The 15,409-nt window shown below is 38.1% G+C and overlaps 1 protein-coding gene across 5 annotated transcripts in view; it reads right to left on the minus strand.

Annotated features, from left to right (window-relative positions):
• The window catches only part of ASXL2 (ASXL transcriptional regulator 2), a 144,655-nt gene that overhangs the window by 23,186 nt on the left and 106,060 nt on the right, over nucleotides 1-15,409 (minus strand). For 4 of the 5 annotated variants that reach the window (XM_035000721.1, XM_035000720.1, XM_035000723.1 and 1 more), the window contains 3 exons: nucleotides 11,422-11,537; nucleotides 6,782-6,908; nucleotides 5,864-6,007 (listed from right to left, as the gene is read on the minus strand). In XM_035000721.1, coding sequence (XP_034856612.1) covers nucleotides 5,864-6,007; nucleotides 6,782-6,908; nucleotides 11,422-11,537 — 387 coding nt within the window. Of the gene's footprint in view, nucleotides 1-5,863; nucleotides 6,008-6,781; nucleotides 6,909-11,421; nucleotides 11,538-11,622; nucleotides 11,722-15,409 lie in introns of all 5 variants that reach the window. The other variant, XM_035000724.1, reaches the window with a different exon arrangement.

A 15,409-nucleotide genomic window follows, 5' to 3' on the forward strand; every position in this document is an offset into this window, starting at 1 on the left:
ATAGGCAGAGCTATCATAAAGTGCATGATCTCTATTAGGTATTTAAAAGTTCAAAACAGAAACATAAAATATATATATTTTTTCTAAAGACCTTATTTTTAATTAATCTCTACACCCACTGGGGGGCTTGAAGCCCCAACCATGAAATCAAGAATCACATGTTCTACACACTGATCCAGCCAGGTGCCCCCAAGTCCCAATATGTATCTTTAAATTTTTTATTTAAATTCAATTTAATTAACCTATACTGTATCATTAGTTTTAGAGGCAGAATTTAGTAATTCATCAGTTGCCTACAACACCCAAAGCTCATTAAATCAAGTGCCCTCCTTAATGCCCATCACGCAATTACCTCCCCTCCAGCAACCCTCAGTTTGTTTCCTAGAGTTAAGAGTCTCTTATGGTTTGCCTCCCTCTCTGTTTTCGTCTTATTTTTCCTTCCCTTCCCCTATGTTCATCTGTTTTGTTTCTTAAATTCCACATATGAGTGAAATCTTATGGTATTTGTCTTTCTCTGACTGACTTATTTCATTTAGCATAATACCCTCTAGTTCCACCCACATCGTTGCAAATGGCAAGATTTCATTCTTTTTGATGGGAAAGTAATATTCCATTGTATATATACACCACTTCTTTATCCATTCATCTGTCGATGGACATCTGGGCTCTTAACATAGTTTGGCTATTGTGGACACCGCTGCTATAAACACTGGGTGCATGTGCCCCCTTCGAATCACTATGTTTGTATCCTCTGGGTAAATACCTAGCAGTGCAGTTTCTGGGTCATAGGGTAGCTTTACTTTTAACTTTCTGAGGAACCTCCATACTGTTTTCCAGAATGGCTGCACCAGTTTGCTTTTCCACCAACAGTGCAAGAGTGTTCCCCTTTCTCCCCATCCTTGCCAACATCTGTTGTTTCCTGAGTTGTTCCTTTTAGCCATTCTGACAGGTGTGAGGTGGTATCTCATTGTGCTTTTGATTTGTATTTCCCTGATACCGAGTGATATTAAGCAATTTTTTTCATGTGTCTGTTGGCCATCTGTAGGTCTTCTGCCCACTTCTTGACTGGATTTTTTTGGTTTTCTTGGGTGTTGAGTTTGGTAAGTTCTTTATAGAATTTTGGATACTAGACCTTTATCTGATAAGACATTTGCAAATATCTTTTCCCATTCCATAGGTTGCCTTTTAGTTTTGTCGACGGCTTCCTTTACCATGCAAAACCTTTTATCTTGATGAAGTCCCAATAGTTCATTTTTGCTTTTGTTTCTCTTGCCTTTTGAGACGTGTCTAGCAAGAAGCTGCTGCAGCCGAGGTTAAAGAGGTTGCTGCCTGTGATCTCTAGGATTTTGATGGATTCAGATTCCTGTCTCACATTCAGGTCTTTCAACCATTTTGAGTTTACTTTTGTGTATGGTGTAAGAAAGTGGTCCAGTTTCATTCTTCTGCATATACCTGTCAAATTTTCCCAAAAATTCCTATATATTTTAAGAAAATTTTTAAGACTTCAAAGTAACTCCTGAAGAAAAAATCACAATAAAATATTTTAAAACTTCTCAAATTGAATTATTATTTTTTAAGATTTATATATTTGACAGAGAGATAGCAAGAGAGGGAACACAAGCAGGAGGACGGGCAGAGGGAGAGGGAGAAGGAGGCTCCCCGCTGAGCAAGGAGCCCGACGTGGGGTTCAATCCCAGGACCCTGGGATCATGACCTGAGCTGAAGGCAGACCCTTAACGACTGAGCCACCAAGGCACCCCCAATTGAATGATATTAAAAAAGCATTTGAGAGATGAAGGTAAATGTCCCCAAAACTGAAATAGTACCAAAATATATAAAATGAAAAGTAAAGGTTTCAACATTCAAACCCTGGTTTCCTACCAAAGATGACATTTTGGGGCACCTGGGTGGCTCAGTCGTTAAGCATCTGCCTTCAGCTCAGGTCATGATCCCAGGGTCCTGGGAGCAAGCCCCGCATCGGCCTCCCCGCTCCGCGAGAAGCCTGCTTCTCCCTCTCCCACTCCCCCTGCTTGTGTTCCCTCTCTCGCTGTATCTATCTCTGTCAAATGAATAAATAAAATCTTTAAAAAAAAATGACATTTTTAATTTGAATAAATGAAATAACAATATACATGCCAATTGTATTTTGTCTTTTGTTTCACTGAGTATCTTGAACTACTTTCCAAACTATCACCTACAAAGCTACCTCTTTCTTTTTAAAAAGCTGTACCATGGGGAGCTTGGCTGGCTCAGTCGTTAAGCGTCTGCCTTCGGCTCAGGTCATGATCCCAGGGTCCTGGGATCGAGACCCACATCAGGCTCCCTGCTCATTGGGAAGCCTGCTTCTCCCTCTCCCACTCCCCCTGCTTGTGTTCCCTCTCTCTCTCTGTCAAATAAATAAATAAAATCTTCAAAAAAAATAAAAAATAAAAAGCTGTACCTTATTCCAACATATGTACCATGATTTATTTAATCAGACACCCCGCCGTAAGTGGTTACTATGTTTTGGTTTGCATAAACAATGTTGCAATGGCTCCAGGGACTGCGAGCAGCATCATAGTTCTGCTCTCCCATATGACTGATGAAACAATAGTGTCAGCATTCCCTGAATAGTTTTCACTATTTGTGCATTCATTTTGTACCTTTACATTGGAGTCAAACTTCAGTTAAAATTTTAAAAAAATAAATTTTTTTAAAGTAAGCTCTACGCCCAGTGTGGTGCTTGAACTCATGATCCGGAGATCAAGAGTTGCACGCTCCACCAACTGAGCCAGCCAGGTGCCCCATTAAAATTTTAACTTAACTCCGTAAGAGAGACCGAGAAATAGTTGTGAATTATTCTGATCTATTATTGATCAAATAGTGACAGAGGATATTTTTATGTGCCTCACACAAACTGGTTCATTTCTAGAATTTAAAGTTTAAGTCCTCTAATTTTGGTAAAGTTGACTTTGTTTTATTTATTTTTATTTATTTATTTTATTTTGGGGGGTTTTTTTGTTTTATTTATTTTATTTGTTTTTATTTTTATTTTTTATTTTATATTTTTGTTTTATTTATTTAATTTGTTTTATTTTTCCCACTTTAGGTATTCTATCATATTATACTTAAAATCTGAGCTATGTTTTTTTTTAATTGAATCTGGGATGTAAAACTGTATGATACACCCTATTTTACTACAGTTAAAACAAATTATACCAATGTAAACTAAAAAAGATTTCAGGTGAATTATCTAATTTAGTTTTACATTTGTTTTACACAAAATGTACAGATTCTTCCACACATTTAAAAAATACTCATTGTGAGGGCGCCTGGATGGCTCAGTTAAGCATCCAACTCATGATTTTGGCTTAGGTCATGATCTCAAGGATTGTGGGATCAAGCCCTGATTTGGGCTCTGAGCTCAGTGGAGAGTCGGCTTGAGATTCTCTCTCTCTTCCTCTGCCCCTCCTCCTCGCACGGGCACGTGCTCCCTCCCTCCCTCTCTGAAATAAATAAATATTTTTAAGAATATATAAATAAATAAATAAATAAAATTTAAAAAAGAATTCTTGGAGTCTGGGAGCGCCTGGCTGGCTCAGTCAGTGGAGCATGCAACTCTAAATCTTGGGGTCGTGCGTTCAAGCACATGTTGGGTGTAGAGATTGCTTAAAAATAAAAATCTTTAAAAAAAAAAAAAGGAAAGGAGGGCGCCTGGGTGGCTCAGTTGGTTAAGTGACTACCTTTGGCTCAGGTCATGATCCTGGAGTCCCAGATCGAGTCCCGCATCGGGCTCCCTGCTCGGCAGGGAGTCTGCTTCTCCCTCTGACCCTCCTCCCTCTCATGCTCTCTGTCTCTCATTCTCTCTCTCTCAAATAAATAAATAAAATCTTTAAAAAAAAAAAAAAGAAAGGAAAGGAAAGGAAAAAGAATTCTTGAAATCCAACACTTGCCTTTCTGGGATTGATTTAAATTTTAATTATAGTGCTTTTTGGAAAATTATGCTACATGATGGAGATGTAGAAGCATTTCCAGTCCTGCAGGAGCTGTGGCTCAGATGTCCTGGCACCTGCAGAGAGCAGAACCTATCTAATTTGTTCCTGCTACCCAAGAAGACGCTTAAGTGAGTTGTAAGGCAGGAGGGGAAATGATTTAAAGATTACCAGGCACAATATAAGCAATAAAATGTAAAAACCTAATCTACAAGTTGCTGGGGGTGCCAGCTTCTTTGCCTTATTGTCCTCCTTGTGCATTTTTCTTAGAGGCAATATCTGCCATAAACTGAGCATACCCTTTGATCATCAATTCCACTGCCCAAGGTTAAAAATATTCATAAATCACATAAACACTTATAAAAGATATACTAATATGCCAAACCCAGAGCTCGATTCTCATGACACTGAGGATCATGACCTGAGCTGAAATCGAGAGTCAGATGCTTAACTTGACTGAGCCACCAGGCAGCTATCTTACTTACTTTTTAATAAATAATTTTGTAAAATCAAAAAACAAAAAAATAAAGCAGTCTGAAAATATTATTAATTCTGTTCTCACACTTAATAGTTTGGAAGTGTCTGGAACATATAAATGGGTACAGAATAACTAATCCTTGGGGCACCTGGGTGGCTCAGTCATTAAGCGTCTGCCCTCGGCTCAGGTCATGATCCCAGGGTCCTGGGATTGAGTCCCACATTCGGCTCCTTCCTCAGGGAGGAGCCTGCTTCTCCCTCTGCTTGCCATGCTTCCTGCTTGTGCTCTCTCTCTGTCAAATAAATAAATAAAATCTTAAAAAAAAAAGTTGTAAGAATTGGGATGGTAAACATCTCAGCAGCAGAATAGAAGTTAAAAGATGTGCAGCAATGCTGACAAAATTCAAAAGATTTTTAAAATTTTTTTTTTAATTTTTTAAAGATTTTATTTATTTATTTGACAGAGAGAGAGAGACAGCGAGAGAGGGAACACAAGCAGGGGGAGTGGGAGAGGGAACACAAGCAGGGGGAGTGGGAGAGGGAGAAGCAGGCTTCCTGCCGAGCGGGGAGCCTGATGTGGGGCTCGATCCCAGAACCCTGGGACCATGACCTGAGCCGAAGGCAGACGCTTAACGACTGAGCCACCCAGGCACCCCAAGGCTACTCAATTTCTTTAGGCACCAACCCACCCATCTCCTGCTGGAACATAGGTGGGGCTGGGAGGAAGGAAGTTGTGGTGACAGAAATATGCCTTTCTACTAGCATTCTGGAAGTCAAGAAGAAGGATCACTATTAGTATTTATATTTTTCTTGATTTCCCTGATTTCAGTACACTGCCTCATTATCTGCCATCAGCCATAAGTGGTATCTCTGAGTTTGAAGTCCGTACGTAATTTCACCTCAAAAATAAACCACCTATTTCTTGCTAGAGTGAGGCATCAAACTGCTTCTTATTAACTTCCAAAAAAAGTTCTTCTTTTCAACCCTAGGCTTCACCCTTCCCCACTACGATACATGATGTCTGCTATTCTTGATTCTTTCTGGTGTTCTGCAGCCCTAGCTGGCTTGCTTATTATTGGCATCTATTGCTCAGCATCCAGTTTTCATCAAAATTTCTTGACACTGCTTGCCCATCTGTTGTCTTCCTTGTTTTCTTCACCCTTATGGATCTAATCCTTTGGATTTCCATATTCCCACCTTAGTGGGATTTCAGAGGGAGCAGGAAAAAAGGGTCAGTTTGGCATGTTTCATTATGAGTCCTTTTACTTTTCCGTACACAGAAATAAGACATAAATAATGCTGGACAAAACAACCTATTGTCAGAAAAAGAACGAAACCACAAAACAGCTGATGAATTTCAAACACAGAGTTGACAAATTAAGATGCAGAACCAAAGTCTTTGTAAATTAACTTACTTGTGTGGAGCCTGTCAGACCTCTGGAATGACTTCTTCCCCAAGCCCAGCAAGGGATTTTCCACTTGAACTGAACAAGAATAACTAGAGTTTGAGTTTTGAGGGCTGCTTGACTGCCCATCAGATGGCTTTCCTTCCCATATTGCTAAGAGAAAAAATATATCAAAGACTGGTGACACTGAGGTTATAGATAGAAATCAATCAATTAAATCATTCAACACAAACTAAAAGGAGTTACGTATGATGCAATGTGACCCTGCAAATGCGTTTTGAGTCTGCAAATTCAGAGTTAAAAAGTAAAATAAAATCACTTCCTTCTCCCCAGCACATTATTTGCTTCTGGTGGTAAATTTCCTTCCTAACAAAAATGCAAAGTTCTGCAAGATACCATTTAAATTTGGCAGGCCTATATAATCAGCTAGTATCAAAATGAATTGTGTGATAAAATACAAAGCCTGTTTCTAATCTGGGTTAGATGAAAAACAAAACAAAACAAACAACAACATCAAAAATCCAAAGGCTGTGTTTATATCCAATGGAAACTCAAATGTAGCCTATGTTCTTAGGAAAACTTATCTTTAAAGGAGAGAACTGGTGAAGAGTTTAGTCTGAGTGTCTTGACAACATCAGCTTTGTAAGGTCACTGATTAGAGGCGTCCAAATATTACTAGGTTAGACATCTTGAAAGTCAGTCATTGATTCCATTCTAACATGCAAATCTCGCCGATTTATTTTTTCACAACTATGTGATGGATGATTCTGCATAAATTTTCCCATTTATCCTGATGATCTGGCAGTAATAGACTACGTAAATAAACCCAGTAATTACAAAATAAATGATAAGGTATACAAATTAGAAAAACAGCATAAAAATTCTGGAAAAAGAAATTTCCATTGAAAAGACCCCAAGTCTGCCTACCAGGTTTGGCAGGTAGAGAGTCACTGGTTGCTTTGACAGTCTTCAGAGAGAGAGGCTGGTTGGAGGAGATGGACATGCTCGGCCTGCACTGCTGTTGCTGCTTCTTCTGCTGTTGCTGTTTTAGAGCCTATAAAAAGAAAACTGACTATAAGCAACAAAATAACATCATTTTTTAGTAATTAATAACAGGAAGTGAATGACCGCTTTTTAAGTGGTGAGAAGCATGATGACCATCCCATTTCTTTCAAAGCTATCAAAGTAAACAAAAATTTAATTGAAACCAATTAAATACAAGGCCAAAATGATACTTAAGAGTCTACATATTTTTGGGCAGTATTACTCTTGTGTATAGATGTGAGAATCAGTCACAAACATTTTTAGAACTTAAAAATCACCAGTAAGGCATGGACTTCCCATACTTGTAGCAGCAGAAACTTAGAGGTTTCTAATCATTTCTGGAAATAAAATTCTAAGCCCTTAACCAAACAGAGTCCCATTTGCATTGGCTCTATGTAGAAATATAAATATTTAGCTTACGTCTATTTCAGAGATGATACATTTGAACAATTGGTGTTAAATAACTATTTGATTCTGATCTCCTATAAGAGCAGTAAGATTTGGCCCAATGACCAAATCCTCAGTAATTTACAGCAACACAGTAAATAGAAGGGAAAGAAAGTTACAAAACACTGGTTCTAAGAATAGTATAATTTCTTCTGGCTATTTCAGCATATTTTTATTTCTATAATGTTTCTAGTTCATAGAATACACTAAACTATTTAGAATGAATAAGATGACAACTTCCCAGAGTTTAGTCATGAAAATATATGAAGGCACCTTTTTCTTTTTTTAAGATTTTATTTATTTATTTGACAGAGAGAGAGAGAGAGAGAGTGGCAGGCAGAGGGAGAGGGAGAAGCAGGCTTCCCACTGAGCAGGGAGCCCAATGTGGGGCTCAATCCCAGGACGCTAGGACCATGACTTGAGCCCAAGGCAGCCGCTTAACCGACTGAACCACAGGGGCGCCCCTGAAGGCAACTTTTTAACTCAAGGTTTAAAAAAAAAAAAAAGACACAGAAACTAAGAAAGTAAAACTACATTTCAGGAGAAGGTTGGACATCTATGACCTTGCTAAATTGCCAATTTAAGCTTTAACCATCAAGACTATCATGCAAAAAAGTGTGAAATAACTGGCTACTTGGTTCCCATTGCCTCTTCACCCTCATCTCTGGCTATGTTATATAGACACGGTGCAACAACTAATCTTGACCTAAGCTACCAAAGGAAAGAATGAACTGAGTGAGTCAGGGACCTAACTTACATTCACCTACAACATTTTTAACAGCCAAGGCAGGAGCACAATGTATAAAAAACTGTCAGTGTTGTCTGATCACTGATACAGCTTATCTCTCATTCTCTGCAATCAGAACATAAAATCCTGGGTGGCAGCCACTGGGTCTTTCCTTGTCACAATATCCAGATCATTCTAGGTTAATCCAAAATTTAATAGAACCATTTGCTCTCATCTATTCCTGCTGTGATGGTGTAAATTCAGACACATGATAGAAACAGAGTAACTTATAGCCTCTCTATTTAAGAACTGTACTCAGTTTTTTCCTCCCTCAGTAGTTTATGAACTCTGTTCCTAATTCTATTTTAAAATTAAAAAAAACAACAACAACCTTCATTGTTGTAAAGGATAACTTATATTGAAGTAATTTTTCTCACCTAACACTATAAAAAACATACATTGGAGGCAAGGTCTTACTTTACATACCAACAACCTAACTTACATACTTTTTCATACTGGTATTCTTTAAAGAAAATACATTCAACTCTTGGGATTATAGGAGTATAATACAGGAGTAGTAAACATGTCATGCATTATCTAACAAAGTTTAGGAAAATACATGCCTTTTTCCTGTGGAAGGAAGCATCTTATACTTCTTAAAATCTTTCAAAAAATTTATAAAAATACAACTGCTATGAGATTATCCAGGCACACAGCAATAAATCCTATCAAATTTCTGAAACTCTTTTAATAAAAGTGCTTTTGCTTTAAATACTTCTTTTAATACGTTAAGGCCTAAATAACTTTTAAAATTTCAATTACATAATACATGATTATATCTTTACCATTTAATTCAAACATAAAGTTAAACTCTCTTGACCACCACTCAGTCTTGCCCCTAATCTTCAGAGATAACTACAGTCAATTTATTTTTCTTTATTGAGTTTTTTTTTACGTGTTTCTATTAAAAATATAATATTGTGGGACGCCTGGGTGGCTCAGTTGTTAAGTGTCTGCCTTCGGCTCAGGTCATGATCCCGGGTCCTGGGATCAAGGCCCACATCGGGCTCCTTGCTCAGCAGGAAGCCTGCTTCTCCCTCTCCCACTCCCCCTGCTTGTGTTCCCTCTCTCGCTGTGTCTCTCTCTGTCAAATAAATAAATAAAATCTTTAAAAAAAAATATATAGAATCATAGGAACTTCTAGCCACAAAAATGCATTAAAAATAGTATGAGATAGCATTTGGTCCCACAAAGAAGACAGTTCTTCAAAAAGGCTTCTTTTCCTAAGGAGGAGAGGAAACGAATACAATATATATATGTGTATATTGTTTTGTAGGTATGTGTTTATTTTTGTCAATGGTATCACGCTCTACATGTTGTAATACAACTTAATTTTAGGGATTCAACATTATACTGTGGTGATGCTTCCAGGTCAATATACATAAAACAAACACATTACAAACTTCTAATCTTGCATATACAAATGGCATCATTTACGAAGGAATCCCTTAATTGATATATATTTGGTTACTTGCAAGTTTTTGCTATTACAAACTTGAATGCAAATATTTTTCTGTGTGTGTGTGTGTAACTGGTATGGATATTTGTATTTCTCTATCCTAAGTTCCAAAATGTTCAAATGCTTAGTCATGGGGTATGTGCCTTCACAATTTTAATAATCACAAGATTTCTTTCCAAAGTACAATAATTTATATTCCACCAGCAAACTACCAGTAGCCACACACTTGCCAATGCCTGATAATTAAGTTCTTCAGTTTATACTAATCTGAGGAAAAAAGTAGTCTGTAATGTTCAGTTATTAGTGAATCTGTATTTATTGACCGTTTGCATTTCAAAAAAAAAAGTTCTTTGAAAAGCCCAATAACACAGACCAATGGCAAGTAGCACTGGGGACATTATAAGTGAACAACACTGAGGAACAAAAAAGAAACATAAAGGAATGCTACTACAACTTCATGCAAATATTTTTAAAAATCAAAAATGAAATGAACCATTTTCTAAGAGAAATAAATATCCAAAATTAAGAAAAAGATTTTTTCTAAAATTAGTTCAAAAAGCAGGAATCAAATCAGATCAGTAACAGATGAAACTGACGTGCTAAGAAAACAATTCTATAATTGTTTTCCAAAAATCTAGAAAAATGCAGAGAGCTACTCAACTTATTTTATAATGCTAGAACCATCCTGATTCCAAAATTGTACAAGAATTGTAAAAGAAAACAGCAAAATCCAAGCAGAAATCTTAAAAAAGAAAAATCCAGGGCGCCTGGGTGGCTCAGTTGGTTAAGCAACTGCCTTCGGCTCAGGTCATGATCCTGGAGTCCCAGGATCGAGTCTCGCATCGGGCTCCCTGCTCAGTGGGGAGTCTGCTTCTCCCTCTGACCCTCCCCCCTCTCATGTGCTCTCTCTCTCTCTCATTCTCTCTCTCAAACAGATAAATAAAATCTTTAAAAGAAAAAAAAGAAAAATCCATAACATATTAAAAAATATGGAACAAACATGTAGAGTTTATTCCCGAAAGCTAAGTATATGTTAACATTAGAAAATCTAGCCATGGGGGCGCCTGGGTGGCTCAGTTGTTAAGCGTCTGCCTTTGGCTCGGGTCATGATCTCAGGGTCCTGGGATCAAGCCCCGCATCGGGCTCCCTGCTCAGCGGGAAGCCTGCTTCTCCCTCTCCCACTCCCCCTGCTTGTGTTCCCTCTCTCGCTGTATCTCTGTCTGTCAAATAAATAAAATCTTTAAAAAAAAAAAAAAATCTAGCCATGGAAGTCTGTATATTAGCAAATTTAAAGAGAAAAGCTACCTGATCATCTCCATAAATGCTGAAGAAAACAAAGCCGAAAAGTTCAATACCTATTCATAATTTAACCACAAACATGTACACAAACAAAAACCGCTTAGCAAATTAGGAATAAAGAGCTTTTAAAATGTGATAAAAAGGGGTGCCTGGGTGGCTCAGTCATTAAGGGTCTGCCTTCAGCTCAGGTCATGATCCCAGGGTCCTGGGATCAAGCCCCGCATCGGGCTCCCTGCTCCGCAGGAAGCCTGCTTCTCCTTCTCCCACTCCCCCTGCTTGTGTTCCGTCTCTCGCTGTCTCTCTCTGTCAAGTAAATAAATAAAATCTTAAAAAAAAAAAAAGATAAAAAGACTAGCTACCACAAACCTATAGCACACAAGTACATAAATTATTAAATCCAAAGTGGGAAACTGCATGAAATTTTTCCTTAAAAGGACCTAATGCCCTTTTAAGAAATTTTCAATGACTTCTAGAATCATGAATTTTTAATGTAGGAGGTAAGACTTGGTAAACACAGACTAGCATGATTACCTGCTTTAGTGCCTTCTTGCTGTGCTTCTGTGATGGAGAAATGACTTTACCTGCTGGAATGGTAGGTGATGGGCAGCCTGACTGGGGAGAAGATGGCTGTGACAGTCTAGACGATACTAGTGGGGAGAAAAATGACAATAAATAATGTGGTTATCAGAGTTGATATCAAGCACCATTCCTTCCCCAATCATATGCTGCTACCTGTATTAAGAACTGTGACCAAACACTTTTGGGAAGGATCTTCTTTTTGGAGTTCTACTGCAAACAGCCTCCCTTTTCAGTTTATTTCCTCAGAAAGCTCTAGTGAAGGATGATAGGATGGGGAAGGGATGGGAGTTAGTATTCATTACTTTTCATTCTTTGATTTTTCAATAGATTGATTGAAACAGGAAGCAGAATATAAACCATGAGTCATCAAATTCGATAAAACTTAGAGAAGATTCTAGAGCCTGTTGGATAGCATGTATGTTCTTAAGGTAAATCTAATGACAACATGATACAGTGAAAGAGCCCTGGGCTGACAGGGGTCCCAGTTTTCCCTATCTTTAAAATGAAGGCAATAAGGCCACTCCACCTCAAAAACTCTACTATAGCTTTAATTCTTAATATTACTTCATCTCTTAAATCAAGTTTCAGGCCTACCAGTGTGAGAGGGTGCTTTAGGATTTCTCTCATGGAAGCAATGTACATTTGCACGGGGTGAAATTTCTCTCTACTTCATCACTACTTGTTTTATACCTCATCAGAGCTTGGCCAAACCTTAGTCTTATATGAATAACGGTTTTCCCTTCAGGAGCCTATTATACTAAAATAGCAATTAGATTTTTATATTCTGTAAAGTTCAGCAGTGCATTACTCATGATAAGAGATAACAAAGAAAATGCTGAATCAGACCCCTATAACAAAAATAATAAAATAGTAATCGCTGCTGCTAGTGATGACTCTGGAAGAGTACATGCTTACTAACACCTTCTCCTTCCATAGTAATTGGACCAAAAAGGCCCGGAGAGCAAAATGGGATTTCATGGTATGGCTAAAGAGCTTGAATATACCATATAAAGTACGTTGGTGGGTAGCTACCTGACATAAAAATGCAGAAGCATGGTTCACTGGAATATACAAGTTTGGGAAAACAGCTTTTCAACATATTCTTACAAATCCTAAGAAAGGAATACACAGTAGATAACATTTAAAGAGGACAATACTAAGAAGGTGACTCATCATACTTGGCATACCTGACTTTGCACTCCCACCCTTATGATAAGGTTTATATATGGGAAAGAATTGACATAAAATGCGACATTAAGAAAAAATTCACTGTGATATAGCATACAAAAATAAAGTTCTTGAGATAACTGAGCAGCGAAAAGAAACCACATCCTCGGTCTACTTATGTTGACCAATTTTAAAAAACAACAGCTTTATTGAGATAAGATTTATATAACACACAATTCACCTAAAGTGTAAAAATTCAATGGCTTTGGTTAAGAGTTGTGCAGCCATCACCAGAATCAATTTTCACCACCCACAAAAAGCCCTGTACTGGTTGGCTATCACCTCTCTTTCCCTAACTATGCCCCTAGTGCTATGCAATCACTAATCTATTTTCTGTCCCTATGCATTTGCCTATTCTAGACCTTTCATATAAATGGAATCATTAATATGCGCTCTTTTGTGACTGGCTTTTTTCACTGAGCATGTTTTGAAATTTGATCCATACTGAAGCATGGATCAATACTTCCTTTTTGGGCACCTGGGTGGCTCAGTCGGTTAAGCGACTGCCTTCGGCTCAGGTCATGATCCTGGAGTCCCGGGATCGAGTCCCGCATCGGGCTCCCTGCTCAGTGGACAGTCTGCTTCTCCCTCTGACCCTCCTCCCTCTCATGCTCTCTGTCTCTCATTCTCTCTCTCGCAAATAAATAAAATCTTTAAAATATATATATATACTTCCTTTTTATCATCAAATAATAGACCATTGTATGCATATGCTGCATTTTGTTTATTCATTAGCTGATGGACATTTGGGTTGTTTCCCCTTTTGGCTACTCTGAAGACGCATTAGCACGATTTTGTGTTGGACACATATTTTCAGTTCTTCTGTGTTCAGATCTTAAAGTAGAATGGCTGGGTCTTAGATCAACTCTATGTTTAACTTTTTGAGGAACTGTCAAAATGTTTTCCAAAATGGCTATACCATTTTTACAATTCTACAGGAATGTATGAGGGTTCTAATCCTTCTCAACACTTGTTATCGCCTGTCTTTTTGATTTGACCAATGTTTTTAAAGGGACATAATAAAAATAAAGACAATATTTGACTACGTTCCTTCTTCTTAATGGTTTGCAGAAATCTGAAAATATACATTTCCTTACCCACCTCAAATACTGCCTGAGAATAAACAGAAAACAAACAAAATAATTCCATTAGTGTATATAAGAATACCACTTTGCAGCCTGAAAAAGAGACAATGAAGCTATCTGTTTGGACTGTTCCCCCTTAAGGCAAAAGCCCTTTCTAACAGAAGAACCATAAACATATCTCAAGCCAGCTGAAATAAATCATGAAAATTTCAGGACCCACCAGTAAGGAACATCTCCCAGAACTGACTTAATGCCAAGTACAGGTCTCAACTTCTATGAAAGTTAAACTTTGTCCTAACTTTTAAATATTAAAGGCTTAAGCACATGCTGGGAAACTTCTCTCTCGTAATTACTTTCAGTGGCTACACTGTCAGGCACAATTTTATTAATAAGAGCAACCAAAAGTAACTATCTTGTATGCCTCTAACAGCAAGCTAGGAGGTTCATCTGAACAGAATTTCACTGAACTACCCTCTAAGGTGGGTACAAGTCCTTTCTATTCCCACCCAAACTCTTGCAATTCTACCCTCAGAAATAACTAAATAATATATTTGGATTAGCATCCTTACTGACATTTTTCTACACAAATAAAAATATGAAAATATTTTTAAGGACATATATCTATATTTTTAAAAGGTTTTATTTATTTATTTGAGGCAGAGAGAGAGAGAGAGAGAAGCACAAGCGGGGGGTACCGGGGGAGAGGGAGAAGCGGACTCCCCACTGAGCAGGAAGCCTGACACCGGGCTCAATCCAAGGACATACATTTATACATAAATTTCAAATATACACATTCTTTATATATTGTAATATCATCTAAATTTTATGTATCAGGAAATTTAATTAGCTTGCCAGAGGACTCGGACATTAAGGGGCACAGCCAAGATCCAAACTCAGTATATTTTCAAAATGAGTGGCTACTTGTGGGCTGAATGGTGGCCACCAAAGTTATGTCCTAATCCTTAGAATCTGTGCATGTTAGGTTATTTGGAAAAGGAGTCTTGGCACATGTAATTAAGTTAAGGATCTTGAGATGAGATCATCCTGGATTATCTCAAGTGTCCTAAATCCAATGACACAGAGGACAGACAGAAAAGAAGGTGATGTGAAAACAGGAAGAGATTGCAGTGATGCGGCCACAAGGCAAGTAAGTCAGCAACCACCAGAAGCTAAAAAATACAAGAAACAGAGTTCTCCCCTAGAGCCTCCATAGGGAGTATGGCCCTGCTGACACCCTGATTTCAGACTTCTGGCCTCCAGAACATGAGAAAATAAATTTTGTTGTCTTTTCTTTTTTTTTTTAAGCTTTTATTTATTTATTTGACAGAGAGAGAGACACAGCGAGAGAGGGAACACAAGCAGGGGGAGTGGGAGAGGGAGAAGCAGGCTTCCCGCTGAGCAGGGAGCCCGATGCGGGGCTCGATCCCAGGACCCTGGGATCATGACCTGAGCCGAAGGCAGACGCTTAACAACTGAGCGACCCAGGCGCCCCTAAATTTTGTTGTCTTTACAGGCACGTAGTTTGTGGTAATTTGTTACAGCAGTCTCAGAAAGCTACCAGTATGTAAAACTGATTTTGAAGTGTCATTATCAACCCATAGATGTTTATGTATTTGAAATGTTTAAAT

The sequence above is a fragment of the Mirounga leonina genome, unplaced genomic scaffold, assembly GCF_011800145.1.
Source record: "Mirounga leonina isolate KUSES-001 unplaced genomic scaffold, KU_Mleo_1.0 Mir_125, whole genome shotgun sequence".
Lineage (NCBI taxonomy): Eukaryota > Metazoa > Chordata > Mammalia > Carnivora > Phocidae > Mirounga > Mirounga leonina.